The sequence below is a fragment of the Vicia villosa genome, linkage group LG2, assembly GCF_029867415.1.
Source record: "Vicia villosa cultivar HV-30 ecotype Madison, WI linkage group LG2, Vvil1.0, whole genome shotgun sequence".
Lineage (NCBI taxonomy): Eukaryota > Viridiplantae > Streptophyta > Magnoliopsida > Fabales > Fabaceae > Vicia > Vicia villosa.
Window position 1 is genome coordinate 172,681,990 of NC_081181.1, and position 25,733 is coordinate 172,707,722.

The 25,733-nt window shown below is 35.7% G+C and overlaps 1 protein-coding gene across 1 annotated transcript; it reads right to left on the minus strand.

Moving 5' to 3' along the window:
* Positions 1-7,985: 7,985 nt before the first annotated feature.
* Positions 7,986-16,617, minus strand: LOC131652986 (uncharacterized). Its single transcript, XM_058922991.1, has 9 exons — positions 16,430-16,617; positions 13,150-16,150; positions 12,972-13,058; positions 12,310-12,462; positions 11,921-12,084; positions 11,706-11,853; positions 9,563-9,685; positions 9,193-9,280; positions 7,986-8,534 (listed from the first exon to the last, which is right to left on the minus strand). Exons 2-9 carry the CDS (start codon positions 15,877-15,879, stop codon positions 8,323-8,325), a joined length of 3,705 nt encoding a protein of 1,234 aa, XP_058778974.1. The 5' UTR covers positions 15,880-16,150; positions 16,430-16,617; the 3' UTR covers positions 7,986-8,322.
* Between the last annotated feature and the right edge of the window lie 9,116 nt (positions 16,618-25,733).

Below are 25,733 nucleotides of genomic sequence, written 5' to 3' on the forward strand. Positions count from 1 at the left end.
CCACAACTCAGCTTTGATAACACTGCAATTTCCAATAAACTTGGAGAAACCTCTGATCCATTTACCATTTGAGTCGCGAATAAGCCCACCACAACCAGCTGTTCCATCTAACGCTCTAGAAGCATCCACATTAAGTTTGACAAACGACAAGCGAGGAGGAATCCAGCGAATACTTCTCTTCGTCTGCACTGCGTCGATAATCTGCGTCTGAGTCTTCATAGCCATAGCATAATCTTGCACCTTATTCGCAATAACCATGCACTGATCCGGAGGTCTAGAATAATTCACAGTGTGAAGTTCTGCATTACGCCAAGACCAAATAGTATGACACCCAACAACCCAGAAATTCCTCCAATCCACATCTTCATGAGGACACGAAGAAACATTCAACCGAATCCAATCATGCCAATCTAGCTTAAAAAAATCATCTATAATACTAGGTGGCACACGATTGATCCAAATTTTGCGAACCTGCAAACAGTCCCGCATAGCATGCATAGAGGACTCACACGAGTTCCCACATAGAGTGCAAGCAGCTCCTCCAATGCCAATGACGTTTTTTCTGAAATTTGTCATCAACCTATCATGATTCATCAGTCAAATAAAATACTTGACTCTTTCAAGAACCTTCAAGTTCCAAATCCTCTTCCACACGGTATCAACAGGAGCTAACTCATTTCTCATGCGACTGTGGTAAAAAGAACTAACAGTGCACGTACCATTTAATTATCAAAGATATTTTCGGGATCCATTTAAATTGCATTAACTTGTTTAACATATATCTGACTATGTTATAAATGGATTCCATTTATAAAACTAACAACTAATACCTACCATTGTTTGAGTTTGTCTGTGTCACTTCTATTTTGTTGAAATAGTCAATTTTAGTTTCTCATATGATGTCTGGAAAGGAATAAAGTTTCATTTGGGCTTCAGAGAAGTGTTGTCATCTGTTGAAATATGCAAAAAAACCTCCCAAGGTAATTGTAATTAACCGGGATAATGCTTCGATGAATGTTGTTGACAAATCTTTTCACAAGTATACTACTCTATTATGAAGGTATCACATTTTCAATAATGTGAGAGCAAGGTGTAAGTTGGATGTCAATGTGAAATATTTAATATTTAAGGATCAAACCAACTGAAGGATGGAAAATTGTAATGGATACATGGGAAATTATCATGGAGTCTAACTCTAAGGAAACATATCTCCAGTATCTTCGCATGTTCAAAGTTCTATGTGAAAATTTTCCAAAACTTGTGAAATATGTGGAAGGTACAATACTGGGACAGGTGAAAAAGAAAATGGTAAGATATTTAACATACAATAACCAATAGGATGGAATCTACTCGCATCATATTAGAAAGGACCCCACTAAAACTATGATTATGATAACTCCGTTTATTTGAATTATTTAGAAAATTTCTTTGGCCACCTCCCAACCTTCTAGTCCACCTCTGGTGAAAAACCCAGACTACCCCTGACTTCGGAAATGCATTTCCGAAATGCAAGAAAAAGGTGTTTTCGGAGATGCATCTCCGAAAGCGCCTTTTTTTAGAAATAATTGTCTTATTTCGGAAGTTCATTTCCGAAAACAGCATTTCGGAAATGAACTTCCGAAATAATGCGCGTTTTGCAGATTAAGCAAAACACTCGCTTTCCCCCATTCATTTACCCTAATTCAACATCAAACACAACCAAAGAAGAAATTTTGTGCAAACACACTTCCAAGGCTGCATCAAAGCTCCAATCACATTGCTATACTACATTCAAAAGCCCTCAAATCACTCAATTTGTAAGTTTTGAATTTGTTAGATCCATTATTCAAATGCATGTTATTTAGGTTTTCAATTGCATAAATGATATATGGGTAGGTTGTTAGTAGTATTTAGGTTGTTTAGAAGCATTTTGAGTTATTTTTAAGTCTGGTTTTGGGGTCTGCCATGGAAGTTGCAGAAAACTTCATCGCAGGGGTGTTTCGGAAGTTCATTTCTGAAAACACCTCCATCCCAGTTTCAGAAATGAACTTCCGAATTGTATCAGAAGTTCAATTTTTTTAGTTTTTTCTTTTGTGTGGCATATTAATTGATTTCAATTGTTTACAGGAACATGTCAGGCAACCAACCAGCACGCATCAGACAGGGTAGGGAGACCCAGACTGAGTCGGCTAGACGCGAGCGGGCGGCGGCGCAGCTGGCGTCGACACAGGGACGGGGGCAGGGCCGGGGACGACGTGTGCGAGTTCCCGTGGGCGAGGGAGAGGGTACATCTGCTTCAGGATCTAGGAGTCGGCTGGCTCGGGTATCTTCTTCCCGCCAGCGAGAGGAGGAGGAGGAGGATGAGGAGGAGGTGGCGGCAGTGCCCTACCACGAGCCGGAGGGGGTACCGGATGTTGACCCTCCAGCCGGGGAGGAGGATGAGCAGGAGGACAGCTATCCGGAAGGGCCCTTTGACACTTCCGTGCTGATTAACTACCACGATCACGTCGCTCGGCGTATCTGGGAGGGAGAGGTATTTTTTATAATTTAACCGTTTATTTGTCACCATTTTTTATAATTTAACTGTTTATTTGTCGCTTATTTGTTTTTTTGTAACAGGAGAGAGAGCCGTTGAAAATGGTGAACCACGTCCGGAAGATTTTCAGTCTGTTTAAACCAGCAGCTGAGTGGTTTAACGACCATGTGTGAGGTTCAGGGCTTAGCGGGCTCTGCATGACGGAGTACACCACCATCAGCACCGGCATGCAGGGGGCATTTGTGGAGCGCTGGCACAAGGAGACGTCCTCTTTCCACTTGCCGGTTGGGGAGATGACGATCACCTTGCATGACGTGCAGTGTCTTCTCCACCTGCCGATTAGGGGGCCGCTGTTGCACCACTTCCGGATCCAGAGGGTCGAGGCCATTGAGTGGATGACGCTCTATTTGGGCATGGAGCACGAGGTTGCTCACTTTGAGTGCGTCATGACATCTGGGCCTCATGTCCGGTTCACCACACTGAGCTGCTATTTTGAGCACCACCTGGACGCGGCGGCCGAGGCCGAGGAGGCGGGTGACGAGCTATTCACACACTATCACCGCGGCTGCGCTCTCCGGTGTTGGTACATGCATGTGGTAGGCGCTGCATGCTTTGTGGACAAGAGTGCAAGGTACGTCGACGTGACCTACCTCCGCTACTTCATGGACCTGGATACCGTTCACCAGTGGAACTGGGGGGCAGCTACTCTGGCATACCTCTACCAGAAGCTGAATGAGGCCTCCAACTGGAGGACGAGGCAGTTGGTCGGATCCTGCACACTACTTACGGTACGTTTTATTTTAATACATTATCGTATTTATTTATTTATGTTTCGTATTTTTTTTAATACATTATCGTGTTTCTGTTTCATAGCTGGATCATCTCCTACTTCTCCCGCATCCACGGCTTTCACATTGATCCTGCGTACGTGGACGCCATGCCCAGGGCCTCCAGATACGTTCTCTAGAGGGGGAACGATGCGATGGGACCATACCGTGGATACCTGGACCACACGATGCACGACGACGTCACCTGGAGGTCGTTCAGCGACTACGCTCAGATTGTCCCCTTTGACGGCATTGCTCTATATTCAGGCTGGCTGGCATGCGGGACTACCATCATGGTCCGGTATCTCCCTGAGCGGTGCATGCGTCAGTTCGGATTCGTGCAGCGGATACCCAGGTCACCCTTTGAGGCTGCTCCCGACACAGTGACCCGAGTGCAGCTCACTGCCATATGGGAGGACTGACAGCATCATGTGGTACCGCAGGAGTACCGTCTCACTCGGGTCACACAGGACTGGCACAGTGAGGAGGGATACGTCACATGGTTCTATCGGGTGTCACATCCTCTGCTGAGACCCGACGTTCCCGGCGCTCCTAGGCCAGCACACGAGGAGATCCTGGAGAACCAGCAGGCCGAGGATGACCACGCCATTGATCTCATGTCGATCTGCCAGCGGATAGAGATGCTTGGGCGGGACGCGTTGGATCGAGGTGTCGTTCAGCAGGGCGGTCCAGAGGCAGTCGCCGTAATGGAGATGATCGTCACTGATGCGGGCCGTGCGGCGACATACAGGCGGCAGAGGAGGTCCCAGGGAAAGAGGGTTAGGCACACCCAGTAGTGGTCGGGTTTATTTATTTTTTGTTTTCGGATTGTATCTTTCGCACAGTATTATTATTATTATTTTCGGCTTGTATATATTATTTGGATTTGATTTATCATATTAGTATTTTCAGTTTATCTGTTGCTTATTTTATTTGGCGTTTGCGTTTAATTAAAAATGCGAGACTGTTAAGAAAAAACATTAAAAAAAAACACAGTTTCTGCATAATTCGGAAGTTCATTTTCGAAACCCCCCAAAATCTGAATAAATGTGTTTTCGGAAGTACATCTCCGAACACACCCCCCATGAGGTGTTTTCGGAAGTTCATCTCCGAAGACACCCCCCATGAGGTGTTTTCGGAGATGCACTTCCGAATTGTGAAAATTTTTTAAAAAAATCAATGCTTCGGAAGTTAATTTTCGAAGCAGGGGTATTTTGGGTTTTTCGCTGGGGGTGACCCCCATAGGGAGGTGGCTAAAGAAAAAACCATTATTTAAGTCCTAGATAGTTGAGTTCATCACTTGTAAATTAGTTTGTTAGTGTATTCTTAATTCTCATTTCTTAGTTGTATCTAAGATCACTATGAATTAATTCTTTTTTTGTTGGATAATTTGAAGTTCTATGAACAAATAATATATTGAATGTGATGAATTATGGTTTTATGTCATATTTGATTCTTGTATATTCATGATATATGTATAAACCCCATGCCTAATCAACTGAGTTAGATAACAATTTGATAAGTTTCGTTAGTGATTAATAAATGGATATCAATAAGTAATACGGTTAAATAGTGAGTAGACACACATTGCTTATTATGATCGTAATGGTAAATATGATGAACTTAATGATGGTTTAGAGATAAGGTAATCTTAATGAACCATCGAATATTCTCACATTGTTAACAAACACCAAAATATTCAACTTCCTTATTATTTTAGCTCATGATTTATTCTACAATCCAGAGTGTGTTTTGCTGGTTCAGATTGTAGAATTTGAATTATATCGATAACATTGTGACAGTTTTGTTTGTTTGTTCAAAGATTATAATACATTTTTGTGAATTATAGTTGTTGGCCATAGTACAACTATACAAGGGTACCTATGAAAGAGAAGTTTTTTCAGTCCGATTATCCATAAACAAATTTGATATGTCCACCTACAACCGAGGTTAAGATCAAAGGTGCACCAAAGAGAAGTTGTTCTAGTCATAATGAACGCTACACTAAGCATTCGCCATTTTTAGTTGAGCATGTCGACTCCTTGTATCCTGATATAGAAGCTTCATAGACAAATTCATCATGTTCAACTAGAAAGAGTGCACATCATACTAATTAGTCACCTAATCCTCCCCCAATCCGATACAACTTTCCAAGTCAAGATGAATTTCCTCTATTTATGCATCAATATTTTGAAAATGTTATTGATGTTAAAGGAGATGGTAATTGTGGATCTCGTGTTGTATCAGAATTACTTGGCATAACTATTGAATCCCATATCAGCATTTGTCATGATCTTACAAAAGAGTTAAATAATAAGCATGAGGGTTATCTCCAATTATTTGGAATGAAAAGTCAGTTGAATCAGGTCAAGCACACTCTTACTCCAAAATAATTTGCCTGGGATATTCATGTAAAATTCATTTCATGTAGGTAAATTTATTTCAATGTTTAATTTATATTTCATGTTGTTTGTGTAACAACTGTCATAACCTTAGACACATATATATTTGAAAAAAATATTGTCTACCTCAGTTTCACAATAAGTGTTTTATTTGAGTAATGCGGTATTCTTAAAAAAATATTAGATGTATTAATTTTAATGATATAATTAATATTATTTACTAAAATATCTTTATTAATCATAGTTAGTAGAATAGTTGAGAGTAATTAAAGTTAATAAATAAGAGTATAATTTATTTTAAGACAAAGAAAAGTGCAAATAAAACATTTTTTTAAGATAGAGAGTATATTTGAAGACATGTCCAATGTGAAAAAGACTTTGTCAGCCAAAAGCATCAGACTAGGAATGTATAAATCTTCCTAACGAAGTCACTCATGCTCAATGTGATATCATAGTTGAAGATGATGCTAAACCGATACAGAGTAAAGATCTCGATACGCATGACAATAATGATAGACTTATACAAAGATTAGTTAAAACATATATGATTATGCCACTAATTACATTTTAGACATACTATGATATTTAATAGAGTCTTAAGAGTGTTGAGGATGACCCTATATATTATATTTTGATATAAAGTCTTAACAAAATGAAAAGAAAAAAAAAAGGACTGTCAACTAACGAGAGACGTATATTATGTTAAATCACACTTTTATTTTTAAACTACTAATATGATTTACCACTTTAAAATATTTTGATTAAATGTTTGTATGATACTAATTTACATAGACGATTTACTACCTTTAAGCAATAATAAAGTAGATTCGCTTTGGGTTTGGTGGATCCAGGCGTACTATGTAAAGAAGAATAAGTTGATGGAGATTGATATTAAACCCAGCAATACATGGATCCTGAAATCTACCCTAAACCAGAGAAGTGAAGTGGCGAGTTTACCTGACTGAGAAGACATTATGGGATGGACAAAATTCAGCATGAATAAAATATACAGAAACTTACTGGATGTTGGCACAAAATGGGAATGGAGAGATCTGATTTATAGGAATAATGTTTGTCCTCGAGCTTGCTTTATATTATAGCTCACATGCCATGATAAATTAGCAACAAATGACAGATTGTATAGGTTCGACATGATTGACTCGAGCTTGCTTTATATTATAGCTCACATGCCATGATAAATTAGCAACAAAGGACAGATTGTATAGGTTCGACATGATTGACTCGAGCTTGCTTTATATTATAGCTCACATGCCATGATAAATTAGCAACAAAGGACAGATTGTATAGGTTCGACATGATTGACTCGAGCTTGCTTTATATTATAGCTCACATGCCATGATAAATTAGCAACAAAGGACAGATTGTATAGGTTCGACATGATTGATAACATGAATTGTTGTTTTTGTGCGGAGGAGGAATCGACCCAACACTTATTCTTTGAATGTGGTGAAATGAGAAAAATTTGGATGCAAATTCTGGAATGGCTGCAAATCAATCATAGTCCCAGCGGTTGGCATGATGAGATTCACTGGCTAGTCCAACATACTAAGAGTAAAGGTCCCCGAGCTCGTGTGTTACAAATGGCGGCAACAGAAACTATTTACAAACTTTGAAAAATGAGAAATAACAGCAATTTTGGCAATGAGGTCGACACCACAAATATAGGAAAAAACATTATAGTCACCATAGTTTATAGAGGATGGAGGAATAAGAAGATTAGAAAACATATAACTACCCTAATGATGGGAGATTGTTAGTTTTTTTTTGTTAAATTTGGTCCTTTAGTCTTTAAGAACACTATGAGTTGCTGGATCCACTTTGGATCCCATGTATAACCCCTGTTTTTTTTGAATTAATCAAAGTATATTTCTTAAAAAAAAAAAATACTAAAAATGTACTAGTATATGATTAATCGACCACATATATTTAATTTATAAATAATATTTTATTATACTTATTTAATTTATCATTGAATTTAATATTGTTATTCTTGGTGTTGTTTCACTAATTATAGTCTGATTCCAGCTCAGATTCTACAAGAACTAACAAAACACTATTCAAATAGTAGAATCTGAAAGAAACCATCAATTCCAATTCATATTTTACAATCCGAACTAACAAAACATCATTCAAATAGTAGAATCTGAAAGAAACCATCAATTCCAATTCATATTTTACAATCCGAACTAACAAAACATCATTCAAATAGTAGAATCTAAAATAAACCATCAATTAGAATGTAACCATCCAAATTAATCTAAACAAACATATATTACAAGCATTGTTGTAAGTATACATACATATATACTAAATACACCTTCTCTTTGTATAGATATCTTCTTACAAAATGTTGGATGATGCACCAAATACAAAATTGATGATATATCTAAACAACTATCCCAAATGATCCCAACCTCAAGCTTTTACAAGAAAAAGAATAAACAAATGAAGATATAATTGCTAATACAAAAAAGAAAAGGTAAATGTTGTGGTAACCCTCAAAGCAAGCTAATCCTAGTCTTGCTTTCTTAATCACATTATATACAGTCAAACATGCCTATGGAACTTTAGTAGCTCTCAATTGCCATGCCTTCTCTTCAACCCCCTTTCCTTGAAGGGCCATAGACATGGATCTTAACCTGTTTGTTATCTCGGTGAACGATGGACGATATTCAGGGTCGCGTGACCAGCACTCTTCCATAAGCTTTCTCCATTCAGGATCACATCGTTCTGGAATCGGCGGTCGAAGTGTGTTCTTTACAATGCCCCCTAAATGAACATATCAACAAAAAGAGAAAGCAAGTAGGTAGTTAGAGAGAAAGATCCTATACAACACTTGCAACTTGCAATAATATTGATTTGGTTTTCAACTCTACACATACAAGATTCTTTATACTAGAAAAAACTTAATGAAATCCTAATGATTAGAAATTAAGAAACTAAACTAGCATTTTGGAATAGTTCTTTTTGTTCTATTTTGTCCTTCAACCATAACAGAGTTAGAGATAAGAGCTCTATAGAACCGACACTTCTCATCGAAGGCATGTTACGAGTCCGACAATAACACATGTGATTATAGTCAATTATTTTATTTTCTCCAACTAATAGTAGTATCAACGTCAGCGAGTCAGTATTGTGTCCGGTGTCTGCATTTGTACTTCATAGGATAAGAGCAGCCACTCAAAGCTCCATCAAGAAACAAATGTTTTATGCTACAGTTAAAACTTAAAAGAGACCAAACACAGAATGTTCTAAGAAAGAAATAACAACCTCCACATTCTAAATCTTAAAGATATTAGTCAGTCACAAATAACAGGTTAACGCCAAATAATGCAGAAAATAATGTAACCTCCTACAATAAGATTCCAGTTTTCTGTATTTCTAGGTTCCTTCCACAAAGATTTCTTGTCTGGTAAAAGATTCTTACCAATAATGGCTCCACAATGCATATCTGCATAAGGTTCCTCTCCTGTCAATAACTCCCACATTGAGATACCAAATGAGAAAACGTCAACCTGTCAAAGTCATTCCACAAACTAAGTGCCTGGAGAAAGATTCATTCATTACTCTATATTGCTAAACTTTGTATTCAACACTGTCATCTGTTCTAGAAGTGGAACCCTTGGAGGAGAGTTTTCTCTCTTATTCTTTCCTATTTTCTTAATAAATGTATTCTTTCTATTCAATATAATTTTGAGCTCCTAGCAAATTGGAAAGAATCGGAGATAAAACTCTCGTCCAAGGGTTTACCCGTCTGTGCTCTATTCTAAGGTAGCACATATGAATGATCTTATTACCTTTTCAGAAACCCGGCTGCTATTACCATTCAACAGCTCTGGTGCCATCCATGGAAGGGTTCCCCGCACACCTCCAGATACAAGGGTATTTCGTTTTATTCTTGATAATCCAAAATCTCCAACCTAGGAAAAAATAATTAGCAAACAACGGTTATTAAAATAACAAAAAAGCATCTTTTATTTTACGCAAGACGACAATTACATTTACATAATATACTGAGTTTTGTTAATTGACTCATTGCTTCACTTTAACTTTTTTTGCTTAAAAAAACCTATGACTCAATAGAGTTTTATTCACTTTCTAGGTAAAGATCAGAAGATTGGAAGAGTTTCATGAAAATCCAACGGTCCAATAGTTTATATCTCTAAGACTAGCTGTTGAAAGTTCCGCCTTTATTGCAGTCCACCCCTAGGCGCCTAATTGCGGCATTTGGGCGGCCTTCATTGCAGCCTCCAACACCTTCATTGTGTTGGGTTTAAAGGGTCGATTTAGTCCCACATTGCTTAAAGATATGATTTATGTAGTGTTTATAAAAGCTTTAATATCCTCCACCTTACAAGCCAGTTTTGTAAGTTTGAATTAGGTTCAACCCAAATTCTAAGATGGTCTCACTGAGGTCTGAGCGTGAGAGGGTGTGTTGGAAATTCCATATTTATTGAGATCTGCTCCTAGTCACTTAAGGCATTTGACATGCCTTCATTGCAACCTCCAACACCTTCAAACTAGTCTCACATTGCTTAGAGATATGACATGCGTAGCGTTTCTAAGATGGCATAACAGCCTATCCAAGATCCGTTGGATCACTTGCTGTTAAATCTCCGTTATCGGGCCACCCACTATTTATATCCACGCAGCAAGCCCAATAGTGCTAAGCGTGAAGGGGGTGTTAAAGAGTCCCGTATTGAAAAGGATATGATCTCAACTTGTGTCTATAAGTGGGAGAAATCCTCACCTTACAAGTTGGTTTTGTAGGGATGAGTTCGACTCAACCCAAATTCCAAGATGGTATCAAAGCCTATACTAGATCTGTTGTTGGACTTCTTGCATCATCCACGCTTCAGACTCATTAAGACTTAAGCGTAAGGGGTGTGTTGGAAATTTCCCTTTTATTGTGGTTCGCCCCTAGTAGGCTAGTTGCAACATTTGACTTGCCTTCATTGCAGCCTTTAACATCTTTATTGTGTTGAGTTTAAAGGGGTGGATTTAGTCTCACATTGCTTAGAGATATGACTTGTGTAGTGTTTATAAAGTTTGGGCAGTCCACACTTTACAAGCCAATTTTGTAAGGTTGAGTTACGTCCAACCCAAGTTTTAAGACTATCAATCATTTGAAACCCCATTTGGTTAGTTCAAAAGGTTTGAGCCAAGTGTTAAAGGGATTGTATAAGTTAATCGGTCGGGGATCCGGGTTTGAATCCTTGTGAAAGAGAAAATACTAACAGAGCAACTAATATACGTAACATTTGTCTATCTAAAAACTTATAATATACCTTGTGCTAAAGTTTATGGAGAATGCACATTAGCAAAGACCAATTTCCTTATCATTTTGACATCGAGACTTTAATTTACAAAATGCCTTTTCCAGGCTTGACATGCACAGAAAGACCACTGCGATCTGAAGATTATTTTCATGAAATCTAGCGGTGATTTCAGAGGGATCGGCCCTATAGTAACATTCCCCCAGTGAACAAAATTTCATAAACTAGTTTCTTTTAACAAGTCTAAATAATATGTTCGAAAATTTGTAGAAACAGGGTCATGGAAGGATGATCCTCTCTATCTTAAATAAATATTTTAAAATATTTTTTTATTTTACCCCTTGAATCTCTGCCTATATGCATTAAATTGCCAAGCTTACACCTGCCGGCTGAAGGAGTTAAGTTGTGTTTTTTTATGACCAGCGTAAAACTCCGATGAACCTATTTAACATGGATTTTTTGCGACATAATGATTGATGGTTGAGAAATCTCAACTAATTTCTCACCAACCACATTACTATGCTTGGTTTACGATTCTATTCTGAGCTTTAAATAAGCTAATTTCCAAGGGAAAATTCGAGTATAATTAAAACACTAAGACAAACTTTTATTATTTTATATTTGTATGTGAAACAAGACGAAGCTTGACTTATGGAATTCTAACCTTGCATATGGGTCGCTGTGGATCCCTTAAATTAACAAGCAAATTGTCACACTTCAAATCAAAATGGACAATATTCTTTGAGTGCAAATATTCCATGCCAAAAGCTGCATCCATGGCAATTATAAGCTTTTTACGACGATCTAGTAATCTGCATAAAAGTTGAGATTCAGTACGTGCATTTACTCAAAATGATATTCACAAAAAATTGAGGCTACCTGTTGTTCTTGACAAGAACATGTCTAAGGGAACCATTAACCATATATTCTGTTACAGTTGCTAAAGTCCCACAAGCTCCGTCGGGTACGATTCCATAAAATGCGAGAACATTGGGATGATGAAGATTTGACAGGATCTGTGCCTCTCTCCAGAAATCTTTTGCCTACCCAAGCCAGCATACATTGTCAGATTCATGTGCATATTTTACTTCTTTCTGTTTCAATAGAAAAAAGGTGTCTACTTTTGAAACCGAAATAGTAATAATTACATTATTTCATTCCATAGAATTAGAAGTACTTTTTAATCTCGAATGCATTTTTCAAGTGAATTTACTTCCAGTTTTTGGAAAGATGGTATTATTGAGAAGAAAACTGCACTGACAACTCACCAACCGTTCTTGCTCAGAAGTTCTCCCTCCAAAGCAGCTCTTTTTGATTCTCTTGATTGCAACATCTGTTCCTCGCCATTTTCCATGATAAACAGTTCCATAGGTACCAGATCCTAACTCCATAAGTTCTTCAAGATCAGTGTTCCTGATTATCTGAATGACAAAACATAAAATGTAAGTTATGGGGATTATCAATAACAGATAGATACAACCGAATTTTCTGTTCATTCAACAACTCAATGATTGTCTACAGGATAGAGATTATGGCATCATAGAAATTGATTTCTACAAAATAAGTATGTATTTATGTATGTATGCATTATTTTTTATGATGCTAAAAAAGTAAAGGTCTTCTACGAAAGACACAATAGCATATTCTATCAAGATATCTGAATTTGAAAGTCTCTGTAGCACCGACACCTCTGAAAAAAGGTGTGTCAGTATCGGTGTCCGAAACCGACAGGAACAATTGTGATTACATTTAATTTATTCATTTTTTTCAAATTATTACTAATGTCAAAGTGTCAGTATCGGTGTCGTGTTTTTGGTGTTTGTGCTTCATAGGTGAAGAATATTATTGCAGGACATAACATCAAAATGAAATTCTAATCTTAAAACATAATAAAAAAAACCAAAACCAGAACATTTCAGTAATTGCCTACCTGCAAACCGTATATGCTGGCCTCCATTTCTGCTATCATTGCATCAGAAAGAAAGTCATTCACGTCGGCTTGATCGTCTTTATAATCCTATAAATGAAAATACAAGATTGAGAAAACATAAACATTTTATTTTATCATAAATAAATAAATAAACTCAAGTCTAATTCGGTTTTCCTACCTCGGGATCAGACTCTGGGATGGTGCTCTCTATTTCTGTTGGAGATGGAGATACATCACTTCCAACTTCATCAAAATTATGTGGGGTGTGCACTGGTGAAGACTTGCGATTTGAAGGAACACCAATCGCATCTTCTGCTACAGCAAATGACTCCACTAGTTTAGCATTATTAGACCTTTCTGATTTTTTCAATTGTCCTAAAATTTCACCTTCAACTTTTGACAATCCAGAGGCAGAATGTTCGTGATTAAACTGATCAACCATTTGATCGGTGCTTGTAATGAAGTCATTGAGAAAAGAAGGTTCCTTTTTAAAAGAAATATTCTTTCTTGAATTATCCAGGCCATCAACCGGCAAGATCAAACTTGGACAGACATCATCATGAAGTACAGCAGGACTCAAACTTTCAGAGTTTATTGTTGGATTATCATGAAAACCTGTAGTGTTCTGATTCTGAGAAGGCTGAACTTGTGCAGATTTAAGAGAATGTGGATCGAAGGAGAAATTGAACATATCATCTCTGACAGAACTTTTGTCACGAGAGTTTTCTGCATATTCTGAGATTGGAGAATTTAAATTGATATTTCTGCCATAACTTGTCTTTTGGCCAATGTCAAGAAGATCAGACGGAGTCTTGTCGACAAGGTTAGTTAGTGAGAGTCCTGTTATGCCTGATGACAAAGGAAGCGTGTCCTCACGAGGTTGATCCCAATTATATTGCGTACCAATCTGAGAACTTATGTTATTAGTCGGGAATGTATCCAAAAGCTGCAATTCACTCATGTAGTTGACAGTTGAATTTCCCTCGTAAGCGTTGTTATCCTTCTTAGAAATAGGATACTTATCTTCATTTACCATCATCCTTTCTAACTTCAAAGGATTTTCCTGCACGTCGTTTTCAACAAAGTTGGATCCACTCACGTCGGTTTGAGCAACAAGGTACTTTTTTTCCGTTAAAATGCTGTCCTTATTAATGCGATCATTCGTTCCAACTGATTCCGGGTAGGGAGATGATGATGCCACACCTTGCCGTCTATGCATCTCAGCTGACTCCACATTTGGCATCTTACTTTGTATTTGAGGATGATGGAGGAAGGGATCGTGTTGACCCTTGATAAGGTTCACTTGTGAGACACCCACTGTCGAAGATAATTCAGCTTTTTCAAGGTTCAAGGAGAAAGACGGGGTAATTCCTTCTTGTGAGCAGTAAATAGACTTTGATCCACTTGGATGCAACTGTGAATCAGAAAAAGCATGAGGCATCCCATGAGGCAGAACGTTATTAATTCCATAAGATTCGGTCTGTTGAGTGATCAGATTTCTTGAGAATATTTTATCATTGAGCAAGGTTCCACCAAAAACATCATCGCTGTAACCATTATTTGCATTGCAGTTATCAAAATACTGTTCATTGAGATTTTTGGGCGGACCAATGTCACCATGTTGACGAGGAACAGCTTGTTGAGGGTGTCGGCAATCAGCAGCATTGATGCTCGAGTTTCCAGAATGCATCTGAGCAGTAACAAATGATGCATTGCTGTCAATACTTCCCTGGCATGAGTTACCGCCAAGCAATTGTATATAACCTGTACTAGAACCTGCAGCTTGAACCGGAGTAGGAGAAATTCGCAATGGACTTTGAAGATTTACGGAATCATTCAAAATTCTATCTGGATTTAAACCACTCATACCTTTATTACCATCCCTGATCTCCTTAGGAGAAGAGGCGATTGTTGGGGCAAAACTGAAACTATTCCCTGAATAATTTGTTTCGTTTGCCAAACTTTGCCCACCGATGTTTTTCTTAGGGCTATGGTCTATTATGCCGTTTAAAGCAACAACGTATTGGTAATCTGGGTCATTCTGCAGAACGGTGTTTGCATCGGTTGATGTTGTCTCTTCAGATTCACTCAAAGGAACTAAAAAAATTCGAAGTTTCTGAGAACCTTCGTGACTTTCAAGTTCATGATATTCCTCTATCATGTTTTGAAGATCCTCATCGGAGGAAACCGATATTAGAGCATCAAGATCTTCCCCTGGAAGTTGGTATTTGATTGTGTGAGGTTGACTGCAAATACGCAAAGTCTTGTTCATAAGCTCTTCCCACGGAATATCCTTTTGGATAGATATAATGTGAGTTTCTCCCCCAACGTATCTGAGTTTACCATCACCGGGCCTCGGTAATATTTTTCCGCCGAAGCTGCAAAGAAACTTCATTTTTCCACCAGACAAAGAATCTTCTAAAATTCCAGAACCGGAAAACCCATTTGAGTGAGATCTTTTATGTAAGTAAACAGGCGATAACACAGCCAGCTTAGTACCAATTTGCTCACTAATTGACTCACTATATGTCTTCCTCAACGCACCACGGCCACCATGGTTGTTGTCTCCCTTTTGACCTTTGCTTAAAACATTGACAGAAAGGCCGTTGTCCATCGGCTGTTTTTTAGGGATAAACTCACCTACATCAGAAAAACTCTCCGAGTCCATTCTCTTCAACCCTAAAATATTTGTAAGATCTTCGTACCTCACATGGCCATTCTCCCTATTCAATCCAAACCTACTCTCACGATTTTGCGATACATCAGGTGAAACAAAAACTCTTCCAACCTCTTTAGGGATACTTTTATTATTACTATTATTATGTACATTTGCAACACCACTACGCGATTCTTGTTGGTTGTATTGAGGAAACAGCCCATGCTCGTTTCCCGTCTTATTTAGGGCCATAATCACAATTTCTCAGCAACTCAATCAAGCTGCTAATTCTTTTCCCAATTTACGGTGCCGAATCACCCAAGGTTCATGTCGAATTTATCGTCCTATTGGTTTCGAATTTAACATCAACATGCTCAATATCCAATAGAAACTTCACTAATAAGCAATTCTAACCTAGGGCACTGGAAGGAACCTAGGTTTATTTACAAAAGCCAAAAGTAACTATGAAAACACTAATAAGCAATTCTAACCAATAAGCCAAATGAACCAAACTCCACAGCACCTACATCAACAATTTCAAAACCAAATCATTCAAATCAGAACAAACAAACAAACAAACAAACAAACACAAAATCATCCAGATTGAAGAAAATGGGCACCCAAGGTGTCATCAATCAAACTCAAAATATCAATCAAAATCCAAAATTATCCAGATTCAAAAAATGGATACCCAATAACTACCAAATCTATTCTAAAGGTGGAAAAATTGGAGCAAATTCAATCGAATCAGAGGATCAAGGATTTGATTTGAATTGAAGAAAAAGGGGTGAAAATGACTTACACGTTAAGGTTCAATTTTGGCCTTTGGAAAAACAACATTGGCGAGAACTAAGCACAGCAAAATCAACAACACAAGAATTCAATGTTGGATCTCTTTGTTGCATTTTTGTTGTTGTTCTTCTTCTTTCAATGTTCCTACGTGGATACATGGTTTTTTGGTTCTAAATTTTCTGGGATGATGAAAAACAATGGTCACAAAATAATATAATATTTTTTTGAAATGAATGGAAAGAAAAATAAAAAAGTAAAAATAAAATATAAAATAAGTTTGCGACCTTAAAATACTCTTTATGGCTACCCTTCAACTTTCAATATATATTTTTTGAAATAATCAGAATTTTCAAACTAAGTACATAAATGATTATTTTTTCAAAAAATTTATCCAAGTAAAAGTAATCAACTTTGAGTTTGAAAATGGATGTACTCGCCCATCCCACATGGCACCTATGTGTACGAATATGTGTACAGGTCATATGAGATGGCGTTTAAGTGTAAAATTTTATGATATGTTATCTCATATGATGCTTATGTGTATTTTTTTATATTTTTTTCATGAATAATATTAAATATTGAATATAATAAAAAAAGTACTACTATTGAATTATAAAAAAACCATTACATTTGGTAAATAAGAAATACATATATTTTAATGTTTCGGTTCACCGTAATGGTCCTGGGTTCCGCATCGAGGCGCTCGCCTAACTCGTTAACCCCTAACCCTTTGAGGTTTCTGTTGTGTTTAGGTCGATGTCCCTTGGAATATCTCCTCAATGCGCTCAAGGTCCATGTAATTTGTCAGGTCACCAAATTGTTCTGAATAATCGTTGTCAAAAAGTCGGTTGCCCATGTCCGTCAAAGGTTTATTGTTGTGGGGAATCGATGGCTGGTTGGTAGCACTGGGCACTTAAATTGACTCGGTAAAAAGACAAGGTTTCTTGTGGCGTGTTGAAGTCATATGTTTGTTGGGTACTATGGTGATGTGACGTTTGCGGAATTAATGGGTCGTTTGGGTTGTATTAGTCAGGCCAGGTTGGCCCAAGTTAGGTCTAGGTTGTGATCTGGATGGGCCTGCACCGGGGTGTTGGTTGTATTGTCTTTGTTTTTGGTATTGAGTTTAAGTGTATGGTTGGTTTTTGTATTGGTCTTGGTCATGGTATTGAGGTAGGGTGTTAGCGGATCGTTGTCGTCATTGGGTTGATTGTAGGTGTGTTGGCGTGGGTTGATCAAATACTATGGGTTGGACACAAACGAATCAAGCGTGGTAACAAATCTATACCAAATCATATATTCTTGAGTTGGCTTCATTTTGAAGGGCGCAACAGGGTATTGTAGGACATGTTAGTGACGCCTCTTCCACGTCTGACGTCATTCTGGAGCGAAAATTTTCCAACTTCTAACATTCCATTGGTAGTTGACTCTATGGAGATGCCATTGGCCTAAACACGTGGGGGATCTGAGATATCTTGATGCATGTCGAGTTGTAGTTTGACACGGTCAATATGGTGCATCTCCATAATGTTGTACCGCATGATAGTCGTTTTTGCAGTCCAAACTTCTTCATCTTCGGGGTTGGGATCATGTTGCAGACTCGGGTATGGTCTCCAATAAAAGTGCAGAGGAAAAAATATTTAAAAAAGAAGGTGAATATTAAAAATAAATTACTTAGAAGATGAATAGCTTTGTTGTAATACATTCTCCGATCGAAGGTGATCCAAAAGTTGGCGATACATCAAGATATTTCCTCTAAGATTTTTGTTGTAATTCATCCATCCAACACAAAACCTTAACCAAAAAGAGAGAAAACAAATTATTTATAGTTATTTTTAGAATAAAGTGAGTAAATTGAAATAGCATTATAGACTTACTTTGTTGCATATGGGAGCATATAGTGGTCGTTATTGTCGGGGCTAGTATTGACATTCTCCACCAACCTCATACTTGGAGCAAGAAAGCGCATCCATAAAATATACAAGTATCATATTTGGCTTTTTTACATAGCGAACTATAAAGAGTAGCCAAGACAACAGAAACCCAACTATACTTTCCTATTTTGTCAATGTCCCCAAGCAAACTTAAATACATAAAATTTACATTATTACATGTACGTTCAGAAAATAACAGGTTACCAAATAGTATCATAATATAACGTTTAATTTTAATCAATTTTCTTTCCTCAAGACAAATGTTCGTCCCAAGTAATAGAGGTATAATACTCTTTAAGGGCCTTTAGGTTAATACCTTAGCCCCTCGCACCCTCACCTCCCTCTATCATATCCTACAATCTTCATTCGACCTAAGGTATTTTGTAAGTTATTTTGATTGCTAACAACTAGATTTAATATTGTATTTTTGAACCTAACCCCTTTACTTGTTATTATGATGAAAAATGTCAGGCCAAATGGTATCTAAATCATAATAATATTTCAAATATTGCAGTTTGATATTGTTAAACAAAAATAGCAATAAATTTTATTTGTCTTTCAAATCTTAATGATATTTCAATTTTGACTATTTACTTCTTTTACAATGAAGTATTAAATTTTTTGTTGTTTAAATGGTTTGCAGCCTCAAGGAACTTTCGAAAATCCTCATAACACTCGAAAGCATAAGTTTTTATATATGTATGTATGGCTTTTTATTGAAAGTTGTGTTTGATGAGAGTAGCATTTTAGCATAATGGACCATTTATGGTTTTGACTCGCTTCTAAAAGACATGTTGTTTAATTGTTAAAAGATAGATTTAATATTGTATTTTTGAACCTAACCCCTTTACTTGTTATTATGATGAAATAAAATTATACACATATTCATATTTTACAAATTGATTATTTAAATATATTATTGAGCTTAGTCACCATTAGATAAGAATATAAAAAATATTTGCATACTAAATTATATAATATTTAAATTTCTGCAGTATCATACTGTTAAACAAAAATAGCAGTAAATTTTTTGTTTGTCTTTCAAATCTTAATGATATTTCAATTTTAACTATTTACTTATTTAACAATGAAGTATTAAATTTTTGGTTGTTTAAATGGTTTGCAGCTTCAAGGAACTTTCGAGAATCTTCATAACACTCAAAAGCATAAGTTTTTATATAAGTACGTATGACTTTTTATTGAAAGTTGTGTTTGATAAGAGTAGCATTTTAGCATAATGGACCATTTATTGTTTTGACTCGCTTCTAAAAGACATGTCGTTTAATTGTTAAACAGGGATCATGGAGTATATTTTGTTGGGTGTGTTGAAGTGAGTTATAATAAACTACATTTATCTTATGGTAAATTATGATAAACTATGTCGATTAGACAATTTCACATTTTCAGTGGTTATCTTGTGCAAACTTATGATATATGATACATATCAGACCTGTTCATATTTTTTGCGAGGTTGTGATAACTTATGATAGAGGATGTTGATTAGATGGATACATATGAGACCTGTTCATATTTTTAGTGGTTATCCTTTTTATTTTCCTGTATTTTATCCTTGAACAAATTTCTATTTCTACGCACAACGTGTGTATTTTAAATTGTTTGTTCCGGTTAATTATTGACTATCTTGGATTAACCTCATTTAATATGAATGATTGTTAATGTTTATTTCCTTAGAAACTGCCTCTGAATTTTGTTTGTGCGTTTGAAAACCATACTTGATACTTCTAACATTTCTTTTGTGCTTGTCCTCTTTTTGATGTTGTCAAAGGGGGAGAAGTAAGTGCAAAAGAGAGGAAGTGTTTAATTGGTGCACATATTAAGGGGGATCTACCTAAAGACAAGCACTTCTCCATGTTTTTCCATCATAAAAAAGGGGGAGTATGTGAGTGCATACTTCAAGTAGTTTATTTTGAGTGATGTCAAAACTAGGTCTTTAGAAGTAGAATGTATTGGACGGTATCCTCTTAGCCTAAGGTGCACTCTTGCATAAAAATGTTTACATAATCATTCTAAACTTGTTCATATGCATGTAGGTCAGTTTCACTAGTTAAAAACATAGTTTTGGATGAATATTCACACTAGAAGTCGATGCATAACTCTTGGAGGTTGACCTCCACTGAGCATGAAAAATATAATTTCATGAAAAACACCTCTGCCAAGCATAGGTCGACACACAAAAGGTGTAGGTCAACGTATATGAGAGTATAGGTCGACGCCCATGAGTGCAAATGTCGATGCATACTGTGTTGCTCACCCCTAGACCTTACTGATCTGCATAGATCGAGTCTTTGAGGTCGACGCATCGCTTAAAACTGGGCATTTTTTTGCACGAATTTTCCAGTTTTTGCCTCATTTCTCACACACATATAAATACACTCATGCATCTTTGTCAACATAGCTTTGAAACATGAAAGAGACAAACATTTTTCTCATCTTCATTATTTCTCTTGCTCATTCATCAAATACACATAATCATTTTTGCTTGAGTAATCGTAGATTAAGAGTGATAACATCAAAGGTTAGGAATTTGTAGATTATGATTAGGTGAAGAATTTTGGGGGATTCATTGAATAAAACCATTAGGTTTTGTCCTCCAAGGTCGGATTGACTTAAAGGTTTTTGACAAGAAGCTTTGTATTCGATTCAACCGAGTGAAAGCCTTGAAGAGCGATGGGTTCGTTCAAGGGAGTAACGGTAGACGGAGGATCAATCAAAGTTCTAGGGTGACAACAATTTGCAATTGCAATTCAGCCGAGTGAAAGCCTTTAAGAACGGTGGGTTCGGTCAAGGGAGTACTGGTAACCAGAGGGTTAATTCGAGATTGTTGGGAGACTTGATCTTGCTTAAGATCAAAGGCAGAGAAGATAAAGAAATGACATCAAAACTGAGTTTGTTTATATATTGCTTTAACTTCTCTTGTAATAACATTTTGCAAAGAAATAATAACTATCTCAATTCTCATTTGGAATTGGGGGAAGACGTAACCGTAGCAAGGACGAACGGTGAACTGCCTAAACAATTATTTGTGTTCCTCTCTCCTAATTTCTCTATTACTTGCTATAGATATTGATATACAATTGTTAACTTGCTAATACTTCTAAGTGTTTAAGTTGTGATATAAAACTGTTTTTGTGTAGAGAATTGCAATTGTTAATTACAATTGGATTTCACAATCAACAACACAGATCATATTGACTGGCTAATAATTGCACACCAATTGTTTGTGAAATTGTTTGTCCATAACAACATTTGCACAACAAGTATTCGATAAATTGACTAAGTCAATTTGTCAATTATATTTCATTGGAAGTATGTGTTTGAGTGTTTAACTATTCAAACGACTGTATTTCAAAAACCAAGTGATTCAAGCTACTTCTCATATTTAGCATTTCTCACATTTATTAAATGTTTAGCCACATATCTGATTCTACCAATAGCGGTTCAGAATAGATGCAAGTCGATCCTGGAATGCTTCCGCAAGCCATTTTTGAAAATAATTTTATAAACAAATAATTTTTTAGTAGGATCTATTCACCCCCAATAGATCTTAAGTCTAGCGTCTAACACCTCCCAACCTTACCAACCCCAAATCCTTTGGTTGCCTCACTTATGCCTCTACTATCATAAGAAACAAAGATAAATTGTACCCACGTGCCACCAGGTGCATTTTTTTTAGGATAGCTTGCCGCCATTAAGGGTTATCTTCTTTATGACCATCACACTAGAACCACCTTTGTTTCCATAAAATTGTACCTTCTATGAACACACTTTTCTTACCTTCCATTCAATAACCATTCTCCTTCACCTCCTATACCTACGTCCCTTGATAGTGACAACCCCTTCATATTTGACTTTCCCCTTCAATCCACTTCACCCAAGTCCCAAAATACTGAACCTCCTATTTCCACAAATCCACCTACTGCCACTCCTATTATCTCCACCCCTGAAACTATCCCTACCTCAACTTCTAACAATTCCATAAGAAAATCCAACAGAACCATCAGTAAACCAACCTGCATATATCAAGGATTTTATTCGTAGCACTTCTAAATCTAATCACCCATATGATATATCTAATTATATTAGCTATCATAATACTTCTCCTTTTTTCATGAATTTATTTATGCTATTACTGTCAATTGTGAGCCCACCTCGTATATGCAGGGCATTTTGTCCCCTCATTGGATGCAGGACATGACTGATGAACTAACAACTCTTAGTGATAATAAGACTTGGATTTTCACTACTCTTCCCCATGGTAAGAAAACAATTGGTTGTAGATGGGTCTAACAAAACTAAATTCAAATCTGATGGCACTATTGAGAAGCACAAAGCAAGGTTAGTTGTTAAGGGTTTTACCCATATTGAAGGTATGAACTTCTTTGAAACTTTCTCTCCTGTGGCTAAATTGACCACTCTCTAGGCCCTAATACCATATTACATGTCATTATGTGATTGGTAGAGTGAAAAATAGCCATCTTGACTTAATTTTTATTATTAGAGCTCGAGTTTACAAGAGAGTATATATATATATATATATATATATATATATATATATATATATATATATATATATATATATATATATATATATATATATATATATATATATATATATATATATATATATATATATATATATATATATATATATATATATATATATATATATATATATACCTGATAGAAGAAACAAAGTAGCCTAAAAGTAAGGAAAAATATCAATGATATGGGATCCTAATAACAAAATTATTCTTTTTCTAATATAGCACACGACAGAAAAGATCTTTTTAACAAAAGTGAGAATTCCACACTTGAATTGTGATCATCGAGACGTTGACACTCCCTCCAATAACATCAGCAGCATCACTGTATAAACAAAATTAAGTCATTAACAAGCTTCTAAAAGAATCAACAGATTAGCAAAAAAATTATTAATCATAATATATTCTCTGAAGCGCTTATTTTCATAAGTACTTGTGCTATATGCTGCAAATAAATTGTTTACCCAAACAGTCTCATTCTCATTATAGCAATGCTTTCTAAGGGAATAATAAACAGTTTAGAAGCCAAATCAACAAACAATAGCAGTAAAGCCTTCTAAAGCAAATCAGAAAACAGATTGATACAATAACATGGCATAATAAGGCCAGGGCCAACAGGAAAACATCAGCATAAAACAATAAAGAATGTACCTGTAAACCAATAGTTCGGTTTAATAACATACAAATAACTAGAACTCTCCATGGATCGTGAAAATGATCCTTTAGAATGAGATTCCATTGAGACCATGGAGGCAACCAATTGTTTTCTAAATTTTTTCTTTAATAAGCCTCCTTATATATCTCACCATTAAGAAAAGGTTTAGTTTTCTTACCACGTCTTTTAGATTTCATTTTAGATAAATCTCCAAATATCGATTCTAAGTTTCAAACATAATTTTTAACCTCTAAGACTTTGGTTCTATATCCAGAATCACCACCGTCAACAAAATTAAAACTTTAATAAAATCAAATTAAAATTTTGTTCAATAAATATTTTTTAAATTAAATTGTGGGTTATAAGGGAAAATTCGATAAAACTGTCTACTTCAGAATTTGTTTTTTATTTTCATTTCTTTGTTTAAATCGTTTATTCTTTTTAATATCATCATATTTAAATAGTAAGTATTATTTAAAAATAATTCATTATAAAAATAATAGAAAAATGAAAGTAATAATATTCATTTTCGATCAAAATTAACGTGAGTGTTGTCTATATTAAAACATTAACTAACTGTCTCATTTATAATATTTGTCATTTTGTGTGTACATTGAATCTAAATATATTGAATGTAATATAAATATCATTAAGTATATATTGAATGTAAATATAAATATCATTAACTATATTTAAAGTCAATTATTATGTGTGTGTATATATATTTGGGTTGATTTCGGTTTAATATTTGCTAACCGATGATGAAATTAGGATGCATTGTTATACTATTGGTTGCTGCTGTTTTCACTCCTACCTATGGGTCTGGTACGATATTATTATTATTATTACTATTATTATTATTATTATTATTAATTATTAATTAATTAATTATTAATATTATTGTTATTATTATGAATAATCTATTATTGTTAACAAATGTTTGTAGATGAGAAGCATGCTTCAACAGATGTTAAAATTAACTATTGTCTAAGGGAACTTACGGCAGATGGTAAATGTGCTGATGAAGGAACAATTTTACGCACAAGAACATGCAGGGATGAATTCTTTGCAATAGGATCATGGACTATGGCTACCAATTGTGAATGTAAACAAGATGTGCCTAACAGTCGTTCTTGTTCATGTTGTATCAATTGTGATAACGAGGCAAACTTACTCACCCATGCTTTGGATCTACGCCCTATTAGTGATACACAAGGAAGATGCAAAAATATTACTAACTAGTCTATTTATCTATCAATTTATTCAATTTATCTTTAGCATTGACCTATATGAATATTATAAGAATGGTACTATTTTTACTTGTTCAATCTTAACTTTGCGGCTGAATAATTTTGAAGTCTATTTTGAAGCAAATAATTTGACATTGAAATGTATAAGGTTTGTATTTCTTAAATCAGACTCCAAATCTTTTACATTGACATGTCATCCATCATGTATCACATACTTATATTTCTTTTAGATCAACAAGAATTCTTATGTGTCAGTCCATAATAAAAAAACTTCATTCATCTTTCTCAACTTAGCGAAAATGCATTTGATAATTTTGCTTAAATTTGTAGTATCAAAATTTTAACTACTAATATTTTTTTTTTTTGTAAAAACAATTATTACTATTAAAATAAATTGAATTTTTTTTAAAAAAGATTGCAAGATATTGCAAAAAAATTACAATAAATAATATTTAAAATTACAATAAATTTTAATAATTACTATTAAATATCTTAAATTCTGCACTATCAACTTTGTAACTAGTTATTATTATTATTATTTTTTAGGCTTTGTTTCCGGGAAAATGGGTCATAGTAATCTAAAACTTGTACCGAGAAGTACAGGTACTGGCCAAATATTGTTCCCCCTATGGATGGCAAAACGGGCCGCCCACCCCGTCCTGTGCCCGCCCCACCTAAAGCCTGCCAAGAAGCCAGTGGGGCGAGTAAACCCGCCAAGTAAAATGGACATACAAATCATGTTCGTCGCGCCAAAGTGGTGGGCGGCGGACTTATCCGCCTATTTTTTAAATTTTTTTAATAGATTAATTTTTTTTATCTTTCAATTAAAATTTTCACTTATTTTTTCGTACAATTTTTTTATAAAACATCTTTTAAATAAAATTTACCTAAAAAATATTGCATATATTTTAAAAAA